This window comes from Passer montanus, unplaced genomic scaffold (assembly GCF_014805655.1).
Source record: "Passer montanus isolate IOZ18808 unplaced genomic scaffold, ASM1480565v1 scaffold44, whole genome shotgun sequence".
Lineage (NCBI taxonomy): Eukaryota > Metazoa > Chordata > Aves > Passeriformes > Passeridae > Passer > Passer montanus.
The window spans coordinates 6,550,608-6,569,621 of NW_024369262.1; the positions used below are offsets into that span (position 1 = coordinate 6,550,608).

Sequence of the window (19,014 nt, forward strand, 5' to 3'; positions counted from 1 at the left end):
GGCTGTGTCATTCTAATTCCATCCATTTAGGAAAAAAAACCCATGTACACTTGGACCCTTGGGAATATTCTGGAAGACATGAAAGCCCCTGGCACATCCAGCACACTGCAGTCCATGTGGGGATTTTTCACTTGCCCAAATGCAACTCCCTGTGTTCTTTTCTCAGCTCAGCTGCTAATGCATAACTTTACTTTTCCTTCCCCTCTGTAATTCCCAACTGATTTTCTGTGAGGAAAGCTACTGTGTTTGGGAATGTCAGATTGTGCTGACTGCAAGAGCCTGCATAACCTGACTGAGGTAACGTGCTCCAAACAAAGCATTTCTAACAGGAAAGACATTGCTGAGAACCTTTCTTTGGTGTCTAATCAGCAATGAGTTTATGCTACAGCTTGGCACCTCCATCTCCATCGTAAGATTATAATCAGGCAGGGATTTAATTATCACTAATACCTTTACCCTTCTATGACATTTGTTTGAAATAAATAAATACTTTATTAGGACGTCACACAAGCTGCCTTGCTGTACCCAATACTTTCCTACAGGCAGACAGCACAGCATGTGGAGCAGAACTCTGTGCCCCAGCTCCGTGCTGAGAGCACAGCCCACCCCTACCTGCACGCCTCACACCCCAAGACAGTCACTGGTTTGGACTGGGAGCTGTCTGTGGAATGACTAATGCAGTCAGAAGCCAATCTGGATTAGTCCCTCTACACATCACTGTGTGGAAAAAGAAGTGCATTAAGCCTGGCCCTCTAAAAGCTGGGTCAAAATGCTTTGACCACATCACAGTAACAACACTTCACAAGGCAAAATGTCTCCTGTCAGAGGCTATCCCCGGCCCTCCCTCGCTGCTGCACCAAGCGAAGCAGCCGCTTCGTTTTCCTAGCACAAGCTGACCTTCTGTGCAGCCAACATCTGAAGCACATTGTCTGAGGAGAGGGAGCTGACAGCACAGCACGGGATGATGCAATCCTGGGAGTGCACCTGAGCCTTGGCACTGCCGACTGCACCCGGCCTGCTGGCCTGGGCGGCTCAGGCCCTGGCACCCGCACCTCTGGGCTGGGGATTCTTTGCAGATGGCTGTGTCTGCTCGGCAGAGGGCAGAGGCAAACTCCACCTGATGCTCCCAACAGCTCTGCCCTAGGGCAGAGGGGAGATGTGAGCACAAAGGCACCTGCAGCCCCGGGGCTGCTGGTTGCCACGTGGGCCAAGGCTGATGAGCCCAGCTGGGCAAATTCCTCTAACTGCTGGTGGAATTTTCCAGGTTTGAAGGGTACCAGAGGGATCAGGATGTGGAGGGACTACAGGGAGCATTGGTTGAGCTAACATTCCCAGTCTCACAGCACAGGTGAACAGCATGTTATTTTAAAGACATCTAGGACAACCAAAAAATGATAAATTTCTACAGATGTCTCATTTTTTAACAGAAATGCAGAATGGAAAAGGACCACATGGGTTCTTCATAGCTTGAACATCTACATAAAATTATTAGCAGCTCTTAACATCTTGATTATCCTTCATGAAAATACTTGGATGCTTGTGGGTTTGATATTTCTGACGTCCTATTTTAAATGTGAATTGTTTAGGGTAAATTACAGTGTTTAAGGTTTGAGGAGAGATGTTTTGTTTCATGTTTTGGTAAAAGACAGGCAATACAATTGAACAAGACTCTTGAATTTGGGGGAGTTTGCAAAGGGGGTTCATGGATGGATGGGAGCTGGAGGCATTCTGTCAAATAGCTCTGACCACAGTCTCATCAAAGGAGCACCCCATGAAGCATTCAAGTCCAGTATTCCAAGTTCTGACTTCACAAAGCTCAGTGAATATGTGGAGTAACTCCACTAAACCCATGGATTCATGTTTTATTATGCCCATTGTAATGGGCAAAATCTGACCTTTTGAAAAGGGTTCTGGGAAGCGCAGATGTGGATCACATCAATGCCTTTCATCTTCTAAGTTTAATTCCTCAGTGCTCTCCATGGTTTAAATAGACATGTCAGACAGAGGAAACATTCTCATCTCTGGTTCATGGGGGAGGCAGACAGATGAGAAGATTTGCCCATGGCTATACTTTCTAAAAGAGCCAGGAACTGAACCAGACTGGTCCAGTCTCAATGTCTCAACCACAGGGTCATCATTCCCTTGAAATGGTTTCTGAAATCATGCACCAAAGTGTGGATATGGACTTCAAACTAACTCTGTGCTTATGCAACATTCTGAATACAGCCACTTTCCTGCACCGAGCCCTCAGTGATCAAGCACTGTGGTCTTGTCAGGCCATATTCCCCCTCAGAACCAGTGGGACCTGGACCCTTTGCATGGCAGAAGCAGCAGCCAGGGACAGCTGCCTTTTCCTCAGCTGCTGAATTCTCCCATTTTGCACCTAGAGCAGGGGTAAAACATACAAGCTGCTTGATCAGAGAAAACTAAACTCAAGTATGAGGGAAAGTGGTAAGGGTTTACTTTGTCCTTTCCTGTCCATTTGTCCTCTGTGAATGCAGGAGGTTTCCTATTTGGTGCTGTGGGGTAAGAGCCAGAATTTTCAAAACTTTGGCTCAGCCCCTGCCAGCATTCATGTTCTCTTATCTTGCTTCCGGTGCAAACTATTTCCAGAGATGGTGCTATTGACAAAGTCAATGACTGAGGGAAACTGAGGAAGAAGAGTGAGCAGAAAATCAGGAGACTGAATTCAAATGCTGACAAGAAGCAGCCAAGACCATTCTCTCCTCAGACGCTCTCAGCAAGATCAGAGTGTGCACTTGTGCAGAACTGGGGCAGCTGAGCCCCAGCATGCTGGCAGTTGCTGACAGTTTCTCCTTTCAAAATGAGAAACTCAAGTTGACAGTTAAACTTACGCCCATTTGATTTTATAAAGTATGTGGCTCACTCTTCTCTCTGGCATCATCAGAAAAAGGTTTATCTGCTTGTGCATTTGTTCTTGGTGGGTAGTTCGTGCAGCATCTGCCTCCTCTGTGAGAAGTTAAGCATATGCATGAAGCTCTGAGACCCCATTTAAAAGAAGATTTGCACAATCCTGCACAGAAAGTTTGGGTTACCATACTCCTCACACTTATGCTATGCATGCTATTAGCTGGTTAATTAATGGGTGCCCTAAATAGCTTATGTATTGTACGAGTGCCATAATCCACAGCCTGAACTGTACACAGAGTTCAAGCAGGGATTAGGACAGTACATGCCCTTAAAGGTGAGGTGACTTTCAAGAAAAAAAAAAAAGTCAGAAATATTTCTTTGCTGAGAACCAAGGTGTACAGAAACAACCTAAAGGTATTTTAAGGACATCTCTTTTTATGTCTCTTTCACCTGACAAACTCCAACTGGACCAAAATCATTTACTATTTATAAACACACCATCAAGTGAAGACTTCTGGTACAAATGTCTAGTGACTGTCCACACCCTAATGGGAAGGGAGCATAATCAGAACCTTGCTGGCATCTCTTCACACCATCACAGCCAAGGCAACAAAAATTTGCAACTCTCAAGGGCTCACAAATCAAGACACAAACCTCCTTTACGTCACAAATTTGGCCTACAAATTGTCACTGAATAATAGGGGGTAGGTTTTTTTCTTTAACTTCAGAGCTAAGACAGCAGATTCTTCCTGCTGCTGTTGTTTTCTTTGTAGTCTGACTTGCCCTGTCCCTCCAGGCTTTGTTTTAAAAAACTGCAATTGTCCAGTGGATGCTCAGTCACAGTTTCTCTGTGCCCTTCAGTATTTTCCTCCTAAACTTGAATTTCAAGCCATTGGCTACCTTGAGACCTGACCCAGTTTTACACAGCAGGGCACACAGAACCCTTGTTCCTGGGGACTGACACTGACTTGAACAGAGCTCTGCACACAGCTTGCCTTGCAGCTGTGGTCTGGGAATACAAAATGAAAGGAAAGGGTTAAGTTTTTTAGCTTGTTCTGGAAAATAGGGTGCCACTGTGGGACAGAATTAAAATGAGAATGAATCCAGACTGCAGTTCTTTAGGATACACAGTGTTTTCTATAAATCTCATTTTGCATCTTCCCTTCAAAATCCCACTCTGTCTTTAACATATATTACAAGTACTATAATGTTCTACAGAATTCTCATTAAGCATAATTAAGTAATGTCATGAAATTTAGCAGATCAGAAACCAAGATTTTCCCTTTAAATATGTTTCTCTTCTAAACAACTTAGCACTACTGTAATCACTGTGAACAAAGAAAAATTGCCGGACTCTAATCAGCACGCAGCAGGGATGGGTCATGGACACATTTATCTTCCTCCTCACAAGCCTCCCCTGGATAAAGGAAATGCCCTAATACTCAAGGCATCTTGGACACCAGATGGCTGATTATTAGACATTTTATGAAGAGGAAGGAAGTAAAGAGAATCAGCCTGAATTTTCATGGTAATGTAGGGATAGGGGAAAGAAGGGTGGAACAAGGATTTAATCCAAAACTTACTGGCTGGGAAGACACTGATTTCAAAGGACTTTGAATCGGAAGGAACAAAAGATCTGTGTTTGCTTTTCCTTCTGCAGATTAATTCTCAACTCATCAAGAGCGAGAATGATTGATAGCTGCATAAAATGGCCTTTCTATAATCATACTCTAAGGACTTCCTGCTGAGCCTTTTTTTTTTGCAGCGGACAGGTTTAAGTTTCTAAATATTCTTCAGTATGTTGTGAGCTTTCTTTAGACTGTCTGCAGACTTTTCACAGACCTGGTTTCCAAGAGCCTGACTCAGTAGAACAGGACCAGGCTGTGAGGCCAGGAAGAACAGCAGAATGCACAGGCAGAATTCCATCTCCAATGAAGGAATGCCACAGGCAATGCCCCTCAGATGCATCAGGGCCATCCCTCCACTCATATCATTTGGCCCAACCTCTTCTACAGTGTCTCTATGTTTAGAAACCTCTAGAAGTCAGTTCCTTCCATTTTAACTATGGCAGAGTTCTTGCAGCTCTTAAAACAGCTGTCAGTGCATGCAAGCTCTCCCCAGGGACCACTATATAACTGAGAGCTTCAAGACATGCATCAGAATGCTTCAGAAAAAGATATTTCCTGGCTGTTTCACAGGTGGAAGATGGCAATAGATCCTCCCAGGTCCCACCATGCACAGCAGAGGGATACAGCTACATCAAATGTGCAGGTGGATCTTGGGAAGAGTGTGGATATTGGATCTAGTGGTCTTTGTGGTGCTGCTCCTCCTATGAAAGGGATGTGGAGTATCCAGCAGACCCTGATGATCCCAGGACAGCATTCCTGCTAGGTATGTAATGAGAGACATAATGTACTGCTTGAGAAATGGCTGTGGTCACCCCACTTGTGAGGCACACAGCTGCGGAGGAAGGGTTGCAGAACTGGAAAGGGGGCCTCCCACAGAGCACGACAAGAGCTGGTGGTAAAATCTCCACACAGAAGTGGCTGCATCAGGAGAAGTTTGGTTTGGTTTTCTTTTCCTTTTACCAGAAAAACTGGCACTGATTCAGAGCTGCCAACAGACAGAGGGCACGGGGGTGGGAGGAGTTTGTTCTCATTTTGCTAATCAACATAACTCGGTTGGCAAAAGCCCGAGCAGGACGAGCCTCAGCGGGGGTGCAGAGCAGAGTCTGGGCCCGGGGCCCTCCCGGAGGGCTGTCACATCAAACGGATCCGAGTGCCCGGGAATAATGGCAGCAGATGATTAACCCGCCCAGCTCCTCTCCTTTATTTAAACACCAAGAAAGGGCTCTGGGGAATGAAGCTAATAGCCATGTGCAGTCCCAGCTCCAGAATCATAATGATGGACCTGGAGCCTTTTCTCACCCAGATGAAAGAGGGGCTGTTGTGCTGCAGTTCACAGCGTGCTAATGACAAACACAACTAAAACCTTCAGCCTGTTTCAGACTCAGGCCTGTAATCTCCTTATGCAATACACTTGACAAAGCTCTCTTGTGGAATATGAGCCTGCTTTTTCCACCACAGTATATACCCCCTCCCTCACCAGACTGCGCGCTACTGGACTTGATTCATTTAATTATTTATTAATTATTTTTACTCTGAGACCATTTAAGAAAATAAACAAGTTATTTTGCTGCAAATAAAACAAACATCAGGAAGCTTTGCTTGCAGGGATACGCCTGTCTGAGGGGAAGAGCAGCAGCTCACCTGCTGCATTGTTCTGAGAGGTAAAGCTGCCTAATTATTTTTTATTATCCCTGTGTTGTTTCGTTAACCAAATATTTGTCTTTTTGCCTCACACACATATCTAATGCCAATATACAAATTGCACAAGGGGATTATGCCAGCATGAGTCAATCTAGGGTGTGTTTATCCTTGGAGAGACATAAGCCTCTGTTTCTAAAGGCGGGTGTTTCTTATCCTTGTTAGACCTATGAATATCTTTCGCCAACAAAATTTGTCACTTTTCACTGTTGGCACGTCTGCTGCTAGAAAACCCCCACGGGCTGGCAGGGCTCCAAGTGGGGTGGGGGCTAAAGCCTCTGGGCCTGTAATTATTGAATATTTATATTACAACAGAGCTCAGAGGCTTCTCGCTGAGATTCAGGCGTTGCCGTGCAAGCAGAGAGTAAAAGACTCTTCCTGCCCAAACAGTTTATTTTACTGGTGATAAATAGCAGACAAAAAGGCAGCACTATTGCAACACAGCTAATGCTAAAGAAAGACTGCAAAACCCATGAGATTACTCTAAAAATAAGTGTTGGGGGTTTGTTTGTTTTATAGACAACTAAAATTCTTATGTTCTTAAAGCTAGAAAGTTTCTGGTTGTCTGTAACAGCTGCAATGCTTGTTTACTCACGTGACTCCAGAAGGTAAGATGAACACTTCAGTCCTCCTCCCAGTCCCATCTCAAAGTTTCTGTTGAAGGGGAAGTGAGCAGGGGGTTGGTGGTGCTTAGCTGGCAGCTGGGGTTAAACCACGACGACACCTGGCCACAGAAAACACTGAGTGAAGCTACAGAGCTACAGAGTTTCTTGTGCCTCCCACTTGTAGGGCAGAAATTCCCTCAAGATTGCCCAAACACAACTGTTTTCCCCACCCATGAAAATTATTTTTTTAAGAAAAGGAGTAGTGTTTAATTTTCACGTCTTTTCTTCCATTATTGCCAGCACACAGTTCAGTTTCCTGTATCTATCCCTGACTGACTGGGATCCTCCACTGCCAGACCTGTGGATTTGCTGGTCCACCCCTTGCATTTGACTGTGCCATTTGACACAGACAGCTGAGCAGGGAAAAAATCCATGGAAGACGCGGACTTAGACTAAAATTTTTCTTAAAGGTAAAGGTCATATCTTATACTTGTGTGAACTGGTTTGGCTCAGTTGCAGGCCATGGAAATATCTAAACTGGGGAATGGTGAGGATTTGTTCCGGGAACACCATCTCACCATCCTCACTTTCTCTGTATATCCTAACAAGAATATCCAGCAGCATGTCTAAAAATAGGACTTGAGTTTCTCAGCTTCCCAGCAGAGGAGCATGCCAGAGCTACTGTGTATTCCTGTGCTGTGCCGGGGAGAGGAATACTCCTATGGCTGTGTGGGAGGGAGCCTTTGAGGGGAAAATCACTGATAATAAAGGCCTCTTTTATCTGAAATACCTAACATTTCAGCTCTTCAAATCCCAACACTGCATTTTCTTAAAACAGGTCTCTATTATGTGTTAAACACATCAAATAGAGCAATTCAGTCTCATCATCTAAATTCAGTGTTATGATAGCTGAATGAAATTGGGGCAAGATAGCTAAAAAGGTAATAGAGGCTTTTCATACAAGCAGCATGTGAAATGCATCAGTGCTTTTCTTTCCCCAGTGAGCTTATTTTGTTGAGTCCAGGACCATTGCTATGGTCCAGGATTTCCAGGGGAGCTTAGCAAGGTTTGGGTTTATTGAGGTAGTCCAGGAATAAAAAAAAGGTATTTTTCCCCAGTGAGCTTATTTTACTGAGTCCAGGACCATTGCTATGGTCCAGGATTTCCAGGGGAGCTTAGCAAGGTTTGGGTTTATTGAGGTAGCTAGAACCTGATTTGTGTGGGCTAGAGAGATGGGGAAGAGAATCCTCAATCCTTAGGCCAGTCCTTAACCAAGGACTTATCAGTTCTCTCCGATCCACGTGTGGGCTAGAGAGATGGGGGCAGTGGGGAAGAGAAATCCCCTCAATCCTTAGGCCAGTCCTTAACCAAGGACTTATCAGTTCTCTCCGATCCAGTTCAGGCATTCCACATTTTATTGTTGTTTTCAAAACTATTTTTTTTTGACACAGTAGCAAAAAACGCCACTGTACAATGAAGTTGACAATGTGGGTACGGTTCACTCAAGTCAAGAAAAAAGCAGATGTTTCACTCTAGAGAATGCAGTTCTTATGTCCACCCTACATAAACTGTACATTAAAAGAAAAACCCTAAGAAGTGCATCAATAAATGTGTAAAGTAAACATGAAATATGTCACTTCCTGAAATCTCTGGGAAAAGAGCTCTTTCCGTGTGCTCACATGGTCCTCTGGCATGGCCCAGCCATGGTATTTCTCTTTTCAAACTCAGATAAGCAGTGCTTTTACCCCACCTCCTCACAGACAGAAAGCTGTGGTTTCAGACAGCTCAAACCACCAGGACTGCACACAAGGTCTGCGGTGGAAGAGCAGCCTGAGCTCCCGGGAAGGGCGCCAGCCCCACAACCTGCGAGCAGCAGCGATGCTGAGCGGGGATGGACAGAGGCGGTGTTTAGTCAGCACATTCTTCCCGCAGGCCCAAGGGCAGCCCTGTGCTGGGACTGGAATGCTGCCCGTGGATGGCAGCCGGGTAATGAGGCCGGCACTCCCAGCACACAAACACTGCAGGGAATGCCAAGTATCCTGTGATGCACGGCCCACAGGTTTCCTAGGTTGCTTTCTTATGCAATGCGCTCGGCCTCTTGTCTATAAGCAAATGGATATTCTCAGGTGCATACACAGAGAATATCTACAAGAACAATATCCTGTTAATAACAATCCACAGACACCTGTATTTGAGGATTTCAACCTGTCAGGGTCCTAGAAATTAAAATTTCCTGTGCTAAACTTCCAGTGCTCCTGAGCGCAGACAGGGTAGATAAAGGCTTTTTCACAAGGTCAGAAATATGGAGGTAATAAGCAAAATTACTTTCCCAAAACCACAGGACTCATCAGATGGCAAACTAATTAAACCCTAATCCAGCAAAGCCCTTATTGCGTATGAAATTTACAGCATGTGAATAATGACAATGAAATCAAATACTTAACCTGACCCACATTCTTAAGAAAATTACTAAACAGCATATGCCACACTACTTGATGCAAATCCACACAAACTAATGTGGATACCAGTATTTATCTAACCATGAGAAAAACAGCTGTGTCAGCTGCTTTACCCTGCTCCACTGCCTCATGTCCTAAATTCATAGGTTTTTGGTTTTTTTTTTGGAATCTCCCTTCTGTATTGCCACACATGGCTCAGATGTCATTTAAGCTTTTAAAACATGGTATCAATTTAGTGCAAATTAAGGAGGCTGTCTTCTTCTGTCAGCAAGGTACAACCTAACTGCCTCCCTGGTTCCCTCATGTCAGATGAACAGTCCCAATTCTAATAATCGGGAGATGAGTGGCTCCTGCACTGACAGCTCATATATGAAACCAAATGCAATGCAGTTACCTGGACTATTTTTCTCACATCTCCATTGTGAAAACTGAAACCACAAGGACATCATGAAGTTCCCTCCTACTCATGATAGGGATGAACCCACATATATCGCAAAGCTTATATTCACTAAAATATGTTTATCCTAATGCCCCTTGCCCCGGCCCTGCTTCCTCCAGGGGCATGGAGGGGAGCGGGGCCCACCGCGGGCTCCTCGGAGCGAGCTGCGAGCCCTGACATACCTGAGGGGAGGCTGAGGGGCTGAGGCGGGCGCGGAGAGGGGAGACAGCGAAGCGGGGACTGAGGGCTGAGGCGGGAGATGAGGGCTGAGGCGGGAAATGAAGGGTGAGGGACGCGCTGAGGGCTGAGGCGGGAGATGAAGGGTGAGGGACGCGCTGAGGGCTGAGGCGGGCGCTGAGGGCTGAGGCGGGCGCTGAGGGCTGAGGGACGCGCTGAGGGCTGAGGCGGGCACTGAGGGGTGAGGGACACGCTGAGGGCTGAGGCGGGCAATGAAGGGTGAGGGACGCGCTGAGGGGTGAGGCGGGCGCTGAGGGGTGAGGGACGCGCTGAGGGGAGCGCCCCGGGGCGGCGGCAGGGGCGGAGCGGGCGCGCTTGCGGAGCCCGGCGGCCGCGCATGGAGCGCGCGGTGATTGCCCGGCGAGCGCAGCGGGGCGGGTCGAGCCGGGCCGGGCCGCCTCCCGCCCGCCTCCCTCCCTCCTTTCCTCCCTCCCTCCGCCGCTCCCCCGCCGCCGCCGCCTCGCCTCCCGGCCTCCCTGATGCCGAGGGATGGATAGAGCGGCTGCCCTGCGAGCCGCCGGCATGCTGGAGAGGAAGGAGCGGAGCGGTGGCGAGGCGGCGGGGCCGCGGGGCTTGCCGGCCGTGCGGAGCACGCTGCAGCAGTGCGGGCTGCTGCAGGACCTCATCGACATCTCGCTCTCCAACCTGCGCGGGCTCCGCACCAAGTGTGCCGCGTCCAACGACCTCACGCAGCAGGAGATCCGCACGCTGGAGGTACGGCGCGGGCTGGCAGCCGCGGGCGCCGCAGCGGGGCCGCGCTGCCGCCTCTGCCCCACGGCCGGGGCCTGCCGCCGCCCTGTCCCCTCGGCGCCGCTCCTTCTCCCGCGGCGCGGACAGGTGCGGGGCAGCCCTCGGGCGGGTGCGCGGGGGCTCCGGGAGGCAGCGTGCGGCCGCGCCCCGGGGCCTGTGCCGCGCTCCCGTGCCCCTGTGCAGCGGGATGCGGTGTGAGGCGCCGAGCAAAGGTGACTCGAGGCTCGCTGGCGGGAGGTGTGTCCCCACACCGCTGTCCTGGCGTGCTGGGGAAACTCGCCTTTGCCTCAGGTCCTTGGTGTTTGCTCCTGATGCTTCCTGCCCTCTGCTCCAGGCCTGTCTCTCTATCCCTGGCTCATTTTCACTGATCTAATCTGATCCTCCTTTTCCCTCTGTTGCTGTGGCTCCAGCATCATGGACCGGGCTGGAGAGATATTCTGCTCTTTAGAAAGATTATATGAAATTCTTCAAACACAAAACATGCACTGCTGTGATGCTCTCAAAGAAGAGCTGGATCTGTTTAAAAGTCTGTATAAGTACATAGGAAAGGAAAGTAGATGTATTTTTCTTTAGTTAATTTGACCTTTAGAAACTTAAATAGCATTTCCTTTTACCTTCTGTGCAGGTAGTTTTGCTCTAAGCAAGTAATCCCCTCCTGTCCCCTTAATTGATTCAAGTTTGATGTAAATGCTAATGCTCCTCTTCTCTACTGGTGCTGGAGACAGTGGAGCTGGATAGAACATTAGGCTTTTTAGGAAGAAAGGGTCATCACAACACTGTAACTGTAATAAACCTACATGCTGAAAAATCCATCACATGAGAAATGAAGGTTGGGAAGAAAACCATGAAACAATAGGTGGTAGGTAGCTTTTGGCACAGCCTCATGGAAATCTATCATTCTGCCTGTATTCTTTGTCTGACTTTTTTTGTGGTTTTGGTTGGTTGATTGGTTTGTTTTGTGGGGTGTTTTGTTTTGGTTGGTTCCTTTTTTCCCCCCAAATTTATAGTGCTGTTCTTCCTCCTGTCACCTCCAAACAGCATCCAAAAGGCTATTCTCTGTGAAGCAATATTTGTATAGCCTTTTGGCAGCCCTGCTTGAGGGCCTTTTCGATGCCCAAACAATGTCAATCAGCATCATTTTGGAAAATGATCATCACTATTTTGCTTGTGGACCTGTTCTAAAAGAAAACCTTTATTCACAAAAGTATAAAGGCCTTTTATGATCTTAAGGCTTTTAAAGCAACAAAAGCTGTTTCTAGTGATAGTTGTTGAGTGTGTGCACACAATCCTCTTCAGCATTTATCTGTTTAAGCAAATGGGTGCCACATTCACCAATGATCATAAAATTTATGTTCAGAGGAAAATCTCTTTGATCTACAGTCCAGTGTGTGATTTCTCTGGGAGTTCAACCAAGTGCTGGATCTCTGCCCACACATGGAGCTGTGGGCATGGTACAGACTCCATGTTCTTTGCACTGTTGGGTTGCCTGTACCAAAATACATGCCAGGCAGAGCCCAGGCCTTGTGCTTGGCTGTGCCAGGCTGCAGTCACAGAGCCAGACTGCAGGAGCTCAGGGTCTGTGTTTGCTTCCCCATTTGCCCCTAAGGGAGGTGGGCCCAAAGCTGCCTCAGGTACCAGGGGCAGTTCCTGTGCCCTGATTCCTGTGCCAGCAGTGCCACTGTGGCAGTGTGCCCCTGCCTGTGGGGCTGTGCCAGCACAGCCATGAGCTCTGGTCCTGCAGGGAGCTGGGCACTGGTGGGTGGACTCTGAAGAGTCCAGCGTGCAGCTGGGAGCTCGGAGATGTCCAGGGCCTGCTGTGCTTCCCTGGTGGCCCCCATGGGTCACCAAATGGCTCTGTGGGTCATGATCAGTGTCTGCTGGTGGTGCAGTGCTGTGAGCACTGTGCTGTACTGTACTGTATCTGTACTCTATGTCAGTCCTGGACTGGGAGCTCGTCTAGGCTGGGGCTGAACTCTCACAGGGCTCTTCTTCTGTGCAAATACTTCAGAGGAAGAAGAATTGTGAAAACTTAGTTCCATTAATATAACTGGTAAACTGTGTAGTGACGTGTAGTTGCCAGGTCAAGAACACCAACCTAACCAAGGGCACTTGGGCTCATGCTTAGCTCCCTCCCCATTTACTGCAATGCTTTAATTCCTTCCTCATTCCTCTTGCTTGTAAGGTGTTCTCAAAATAAAACACATGGTAGATAAGGATTTCAAACTGGACCTTGGCAGGTACAGATAAGCATTCACAGTGGCTCAGAAGAGTTCACGGAAAACTGAGATACAGGAAGGAGAGGAAAGAAAGGGCTGTGGGAATTGCTTGCAAGGGATGTGTTGAGTGTAATGTGTTAGATGAGCTGACCCTGTTACAGGGTAGGAAGGCCATTTCTTAGAAGGGCAGGGAGTTTCCCTGTAGTGGAAAGTAGGTTCTGTTAGTTTGGTTATTAGCAGACTGGGTTCTTTGATGCCACAAGGTCTGGTTTGGTTTTTTTTAAGTTTTATATCTTCTGCCCAATAAGTGCTTGAGTGTTTTTCTTTTTACCTAGTGCTGGTCTGTGCTTTCAGTTCTGTCCTAGCATGTTTACTCACTTCTCAAGTTGACTACAAAACTGAAATGGAAAATAATGGTAATTTTAACCCATATGTAAAAGAGCAAAAAATGTCTGCCATGTAGTGAGCATCCAGTGTATTTCCAAGCATCCTTGGAAAGAAATAGCTCTGTCAGTCTTTACCTCTGTCCTTACACTAATCCCTTGTATGACTCAAATTGGTTTTGCAAAGTTAGAAGCATATTATTTTTAGCTGTATTTCTTTGTGAAGGCAGTATCTCTCAGGATTCATTTCCCTGGCTGGGAAGTTGCTGGTGGGACTAGACTTCTGTGGTGAAGCACATCCAGCTTCCAACCTCAGCTCAAGCCGGTCTGCTGGAGGTGAGCAGGAGAGCACAGTCACAGGTGCTGGCAGCAGGAAAGGTTCCTGTGGTTTCTCAGCTGGAAGCAGCTGCTTTGGTGAGCCGTGGGAATCCCCAGGCTGAGTGGGACACCTTCCCCCAGCACCCCCCAGGTCTGACTGCAGCGAAGATGAGGGAGGAAGGCTGAACTGTGAGACCTGGAGTGGATTTAGGCTGCAGATGTATTTTCTTTCTAGCTGGGTTCCTGCCTCAGAAGAGCTGACTGCAGTGGCTCTGGCATGGCAGCTGCCTCCAGACTGCTTGTGGTGGGAGTGTCGGGGTGAGGCAGTAGCACACATTCTGAGATCTGCCTGCTCTTTGGGAAAACTGTCCTCCTGGCTCTCTGGCCAGACTAGATCCGTGATAGAGACACTCCTGGCTCTGTGTGCAAAGATCAGTTTGGCTTCTTCCTCGGGAATGTCTTCTGTTCAACACCTTCAGCAAACAGAGCACCAGATCAGAAAGCCTGACTCCAGCTGGGCTGTCTCACAAATAAGTCAGTCTGCTCTCCACAAATCAGTCCTTCGGTGGCAGAATGGTACCTGTGGATTAAATCTGTTTGAACTTGCTTTGGCATTATCTCAATTCATTTGGCAATTTGTCTAGAAAAGGCTTATCTTACCAAGCAATCTCTGAACAGAAACAAATGCTTTGAAAATGGGGAGAGGCATGAGAGAAGAGGAAGAAGGATTGTAATAGTCCACACTTGCAGATTGGAAGTTGGGCAGGTGGTATGCATAAGGGAAGGACAACTGTGTTTGTAAATTGGAAGTAGTGGGAGTAGTGAATTTTTCAGGCCAAACTGCAACCTGTAGCCACATGTTTATGAGCTTTGTTCAGCTGAAAAGACTTCCTTTCCCAGCAAATCTTATGTAAGAGAAGAAGAAAGTCTCTTACTTCATCTTACATTTTGCATATATGCAACACATTTGTTTTTCTTAAAGTGTCGTGTTTTTTTAGGACTCTTTCTCCTTTCTTGAATTCGTGCACTTCTTGTACAACATAGTCTTCAACAGAGATTCTATTTGACTTGGAAGAAGGGAAGACCATCTATTATTATCTAGTCTGCAGACATCATCTTTCCTTTGTGATAGTTATGATCAGAATTTCCACATCATAATGGAATTTAGCACATCTCTTGGCACTGATTTTATATAAACGTTGACACAAAAACTCAGCAGCAGTGTTTTCACTTACCGGGAGTTCCCAGGACAAGCTCTGGTGAGCAGGTCTTCATCAGTACGAAGACACGACAAGGGACTCTTCACTTTCCTGTCAGGCTCTGTGTACTTCTTGCCTTGTGTTGGATTCCATGGTGCACTGATTGGGAAACAAGAAAGGAAGTGTCAGAGTAAGGCTGTGTGCTGCCTTTGCCTTCCTAAGGCTGCCTGTGTGTCACTGGTAACAGCATTTCTCCTGCTCACCCTCTGCAGCCCTGGAGCTGCAGGGCAGGAGCCAGCAGAGCCTGGCTGGCAGCTCTGTCTGTCTCTGCCTGCACACAGCGACAGGAGCCCACAGCCTGTGGTGCCACACAGGCCTCACTCTGCATCCAACTCCTAACACAGAACTGATCTCATCAGGGAAGTAGCCAAGCTGAGCCCCAACTGTGCCCAGCTGAACTCCTGCTTGTGACCAAGCCTGCCCAGATCCCACCTCGGGCTGCTGCTCCAGTTCCAGTGCTGTCAACTGCATTTCACACAAGGAAAGCCCCCATCAGTGTTCCAGCTGCATGCTAGAGACAGATGTACAGCAATGAGTCAGCACTGGGTACACAAATTTATCACCTGCTTTGGTCATAAATAGGAACACTTAACAAAGAAGTCAGGTGACATACCAAATTATTTAGGGAATAGTGTCTGTTACAATGATATTTCCAACTAAGTGTAATCTGTCAGATGCTTGAGGGATGGCCCCTCGCCTTTCTTTTAAGATTAATATTTCTTACCCTCATTTTCAGTTTAGAGGGATTTTTTTTTCCTTAATAAACGGAAAATGGTGCTGAAAGCAAGCCTCGCTATCTCCCACTGTTAGGGGGCTTGGAGAATGTACTGGCTGGATTACTGCTGTGGTGAAAGGCACAGAGTGATGTATGGATGATCCTGACTCAGCCAGCTCTCAGACTTCCCTCCCTGCTCATTTCTCACTCCTGTGGAGTAATCCCACACAGTTGACACTACCAGCAGCACAGAGTTGCCACAGCAGGCAAATACAGGGAAGAGAAGCTCTCTGAATCTGGAAACACACCTGCTCCAAAAGAAACGGGGAGCTCTTCCAGCACATGACTTGTGAGCAGTTGTGCATGGAAGTGCCATGGGCATTCCTGCTCGGAGGTGGGAGTCTGCACCTAGCCAGACTAGCACATGATTAGGAAACAGTGTGGCATTCTGGCTTGGCAGCCAGTCCTCAGCGGCACAGCCCCTGGAATCTAGGACAGGATCAGTCCCCAGTTAAACGAGATAAACTCTGCCTTGCTTGTGGGAGCACACAAAGTTTGCAGGTGGTCAGAGAGGCCTTTTGCCCTAAGCCAGAGCTGCACAGAGCTCCTGTGCCACCCACAGATCCCAGAGGCGTGTCCCAGCCAGCCGTGCTCCCTGTGCCTACCTGCAAGGACATGAGGTAATCACTGCTGCAGCTGTGCTGTTCTCTGGCACCTGTGCTAGGTGACAGTCACCTGTGCTGTGCTTGGCTGTCCTTGTAAAGCTGCTTTTTGCACGACCTGTTTAAAAGGAACCCTGGAGCATTCCTGAGATGGAAACTCAAGCCTTTGCTTAGGCCCTGCTCTTAGGGTTTGAGGGAATCACAGCCCAGGCTGACCATAGGTGTTTATCCTGCTCTAAGTGCAGCACAGAGGGCTGAAGTCTGAGCTCTTGAGGCTGGAGGCAGATGGAAGATCCAAATCTCATTGGACTTACACACCTGAGCTCAAGACTGTTAAAAACCTGTCTTTAAAGGCAAAATACAGTTGTAATTTGTGTATATATTCTAAAGTGAGCAGAGGCCAGGTCTCTCATTCCTTTTATGCCTAGTGAGAACATCCAGCCGGTTCTGTGTGCATCTTGGGGAAGCAATCACAGGACACAAGCAGCAGAGTAGAGAATCATGCTTTGGTCAGGGTTGTGGAGTGCCCCTGATAGGATGATTAGTAGTTATCCCACATGGAAGAGCTCTAATAGCAGAGGCTGTGAGCTCTCTTTAGAGCAGTAATTAATGTGGCACTGAGGAATGCTGCTGGGATGCAGCAGATCCAGGCTCTGATCTGGTCTGATCTGATGCTACCAGAGCAGGTCATTGACCCCAGTGTTCAGCATGCAGCCAGGAGCCTCAGGGCTCAGGCCTTAGAAATCTTCAGAAGCTTTCTGCAATGAGTTTAGTACCTTTCTGCCCAGTTCTGCTCTCCTTACATGCTTCTAAAACTTGGGTTTGTTCATTTGTCAAGGAACTTTCACTTCTGTTTGAAGCAACCTAAATTTGGAAAAGAAGTCTTTAGCTCCTCGTCATTGTTGTTGTTGTGTATGGGTTATTGTTGAGGCCTGCAGGTTCCAGTGTGAGGTTTTATTTATAAACTGAAGAGAAGAAATAATTAGTAGGTTTTACACATTGAGAACTACACATTGATTTTTGGCCATCAGCAGTAAAAGACACTGCTAGGGGAGGTGATGGGTTTGTCAGTAAGTGCAGTCATGGGGAGACGTGTCCATGCCCTCATGCTGCATGCAGTGCTCTTGGACAACCTCTCCACACCTGGTTCCTACCAATTTTCTAGCAAAGTTTTTTTTCTCCAGAACAGTTTTTCCCTTTTATTTCTAGAGCAAGCTAGAGGACTAAATCCTGCTTTGAAATACAGTTACGTAGCTCCTCTAAAATAAGCTGAAGTAGGGAGATTTTGTTTTTTTAAAGCTTCCTGACTTTTTTAGATGTCTCCTTAAAAACTGTTCTTTATCTGCCAAGCAAAAGACTGCAGGCCTTTTGTCTTTATGAGCAAAACTGAAACTTTTCACAGAGTTCTAGCTTCAATTTCCCATAATTTCTTTAGAGACAGATCTGAGTGGCTCAGGCCAGCACCAGCTAGTAGTATAAAACTCTGTGCAGATCAGATGCAGTGTTCTTTGCAGCTCCTCTCCTCAGTCAGCCCAGATGCTCATCTAATGAAGGGGCAGATCGTGCCTCTAGCATCTTATTAACAGACTTTTCAGTGTTCTTTTGAACTGTTGTGCCAAACAGGACATGTTTCTCACTGTTAGAGACTACTGCTGTACACCAGAAGAGGAGTATACCACTGCAGGGGAGCTTACAGAGACATCCATGCTCATTTCTGGCTGTCTTCCTTATGCTGACTTAGCCAGGACCAGCTAAACCCTGCTAGGCTTAACCTCCATCCTCTTTCCAGTTCCCTAAATGCAAAATGCTTCTGGTCCTTCCTAGGCAGGGCTCTGTGGTGTCCCTGGTGCCCAGGGCCTCCTGCCCGTGCCTGCAGTGGCTGTGTGCTGCCTGTCCCCACCCTGCAGTGTCTGCCCAGCTCTGCCTCAGCACAAGGTTTTGTCCTCTGTCCTCTGCGAGGCCCCACAGACATGGCCTGACTCAGCAATTTTCACACTTCTGCCTTGATCTTTCCTGCAGCTGGAAAACCAAGGTGCAGAGGGGAAGGGGAAACACGGGAGGAAACGCATGGTCTGATCCCTGCCTCTCGCTCCTGTGGATCCTGCACACAAATAGGCTGGCTCAGCCCTTTCAGTCTTCCTCTGTTCCTGACACGGGGAGCCTGGTGTGAGGTCCCTGCCATTGCAGGCATGGCCCCTTTATACTGCAGAGAATGAAGTCTCCACATTCCACATTCAGGCTGTATTTTACATGGTGGGTTAGCAGCATGGTCTGTCAGCTTCCCTCACAGAGCCTCCGTGGTGTGGGAACAGCATCAGTGAGCTCTGCAAGCCTCTGCATTGCTGGAATTCTTTAAGAGTTCTAAGTGCTGAGCCTTCAGCCTCTTCATGCAAGTAGCTGTGGCTCTGAGATTTATCTAACCTCAAACTCTGGGAGAGAGAACATGGGGTAAGTTGGAGAGCCACCCTGATGCATGAGGGATTTTGAAATTTATCAGTAAGAAACACTCATTTCTTTGGGAAAAATATTTTTGGGAGCTTTTCCTCTAAGATACTGACTGACTGCAAACAGTCCATAGCTTCTGGGAGGTCAGGGTGGGTACCATGGCACAGCTTTGCTTTGATCTCAGGTACCTGCACCAGGATCACATTTAATTACTTTGAAAGCCTGTCTCTGAGCAGTAGATTCTCTTCCCTCAACTAGATTGGACACCATTATACAGAGAACAAAAATCCATATTTTCTTCAGTAAGTTCTTGTTTTCATGCAAAACTT

General features: G+C 47.4%; 1 protein-coding gene across 1 annotated transcript in view; it reads left to right on the forward strand.

The window, feature by feature from the left end:
• The first annotated feature begins 10,374 nt into the window (after positions 1 to 10,374).
• KSR1 (kinase suppressor of ras 1) overlaps positions 10,375 to 19,014 on the forward strand; it is a 47,639-nt gene continuing 38,999 nt past the window's right edge. The window contains exon 1 of the mRNA XM_039720763.1: positions 10,375 to 10,651. Coding sequence (XP_039576697.1) covers positions 10,427 to 10,651 — 225 coding nt within the window. The 5' untranslated portion in view covers positions 10,375 to 10,426. The remainder of the gene's footprint in view (positions 10,652 to 19,014) is intronic.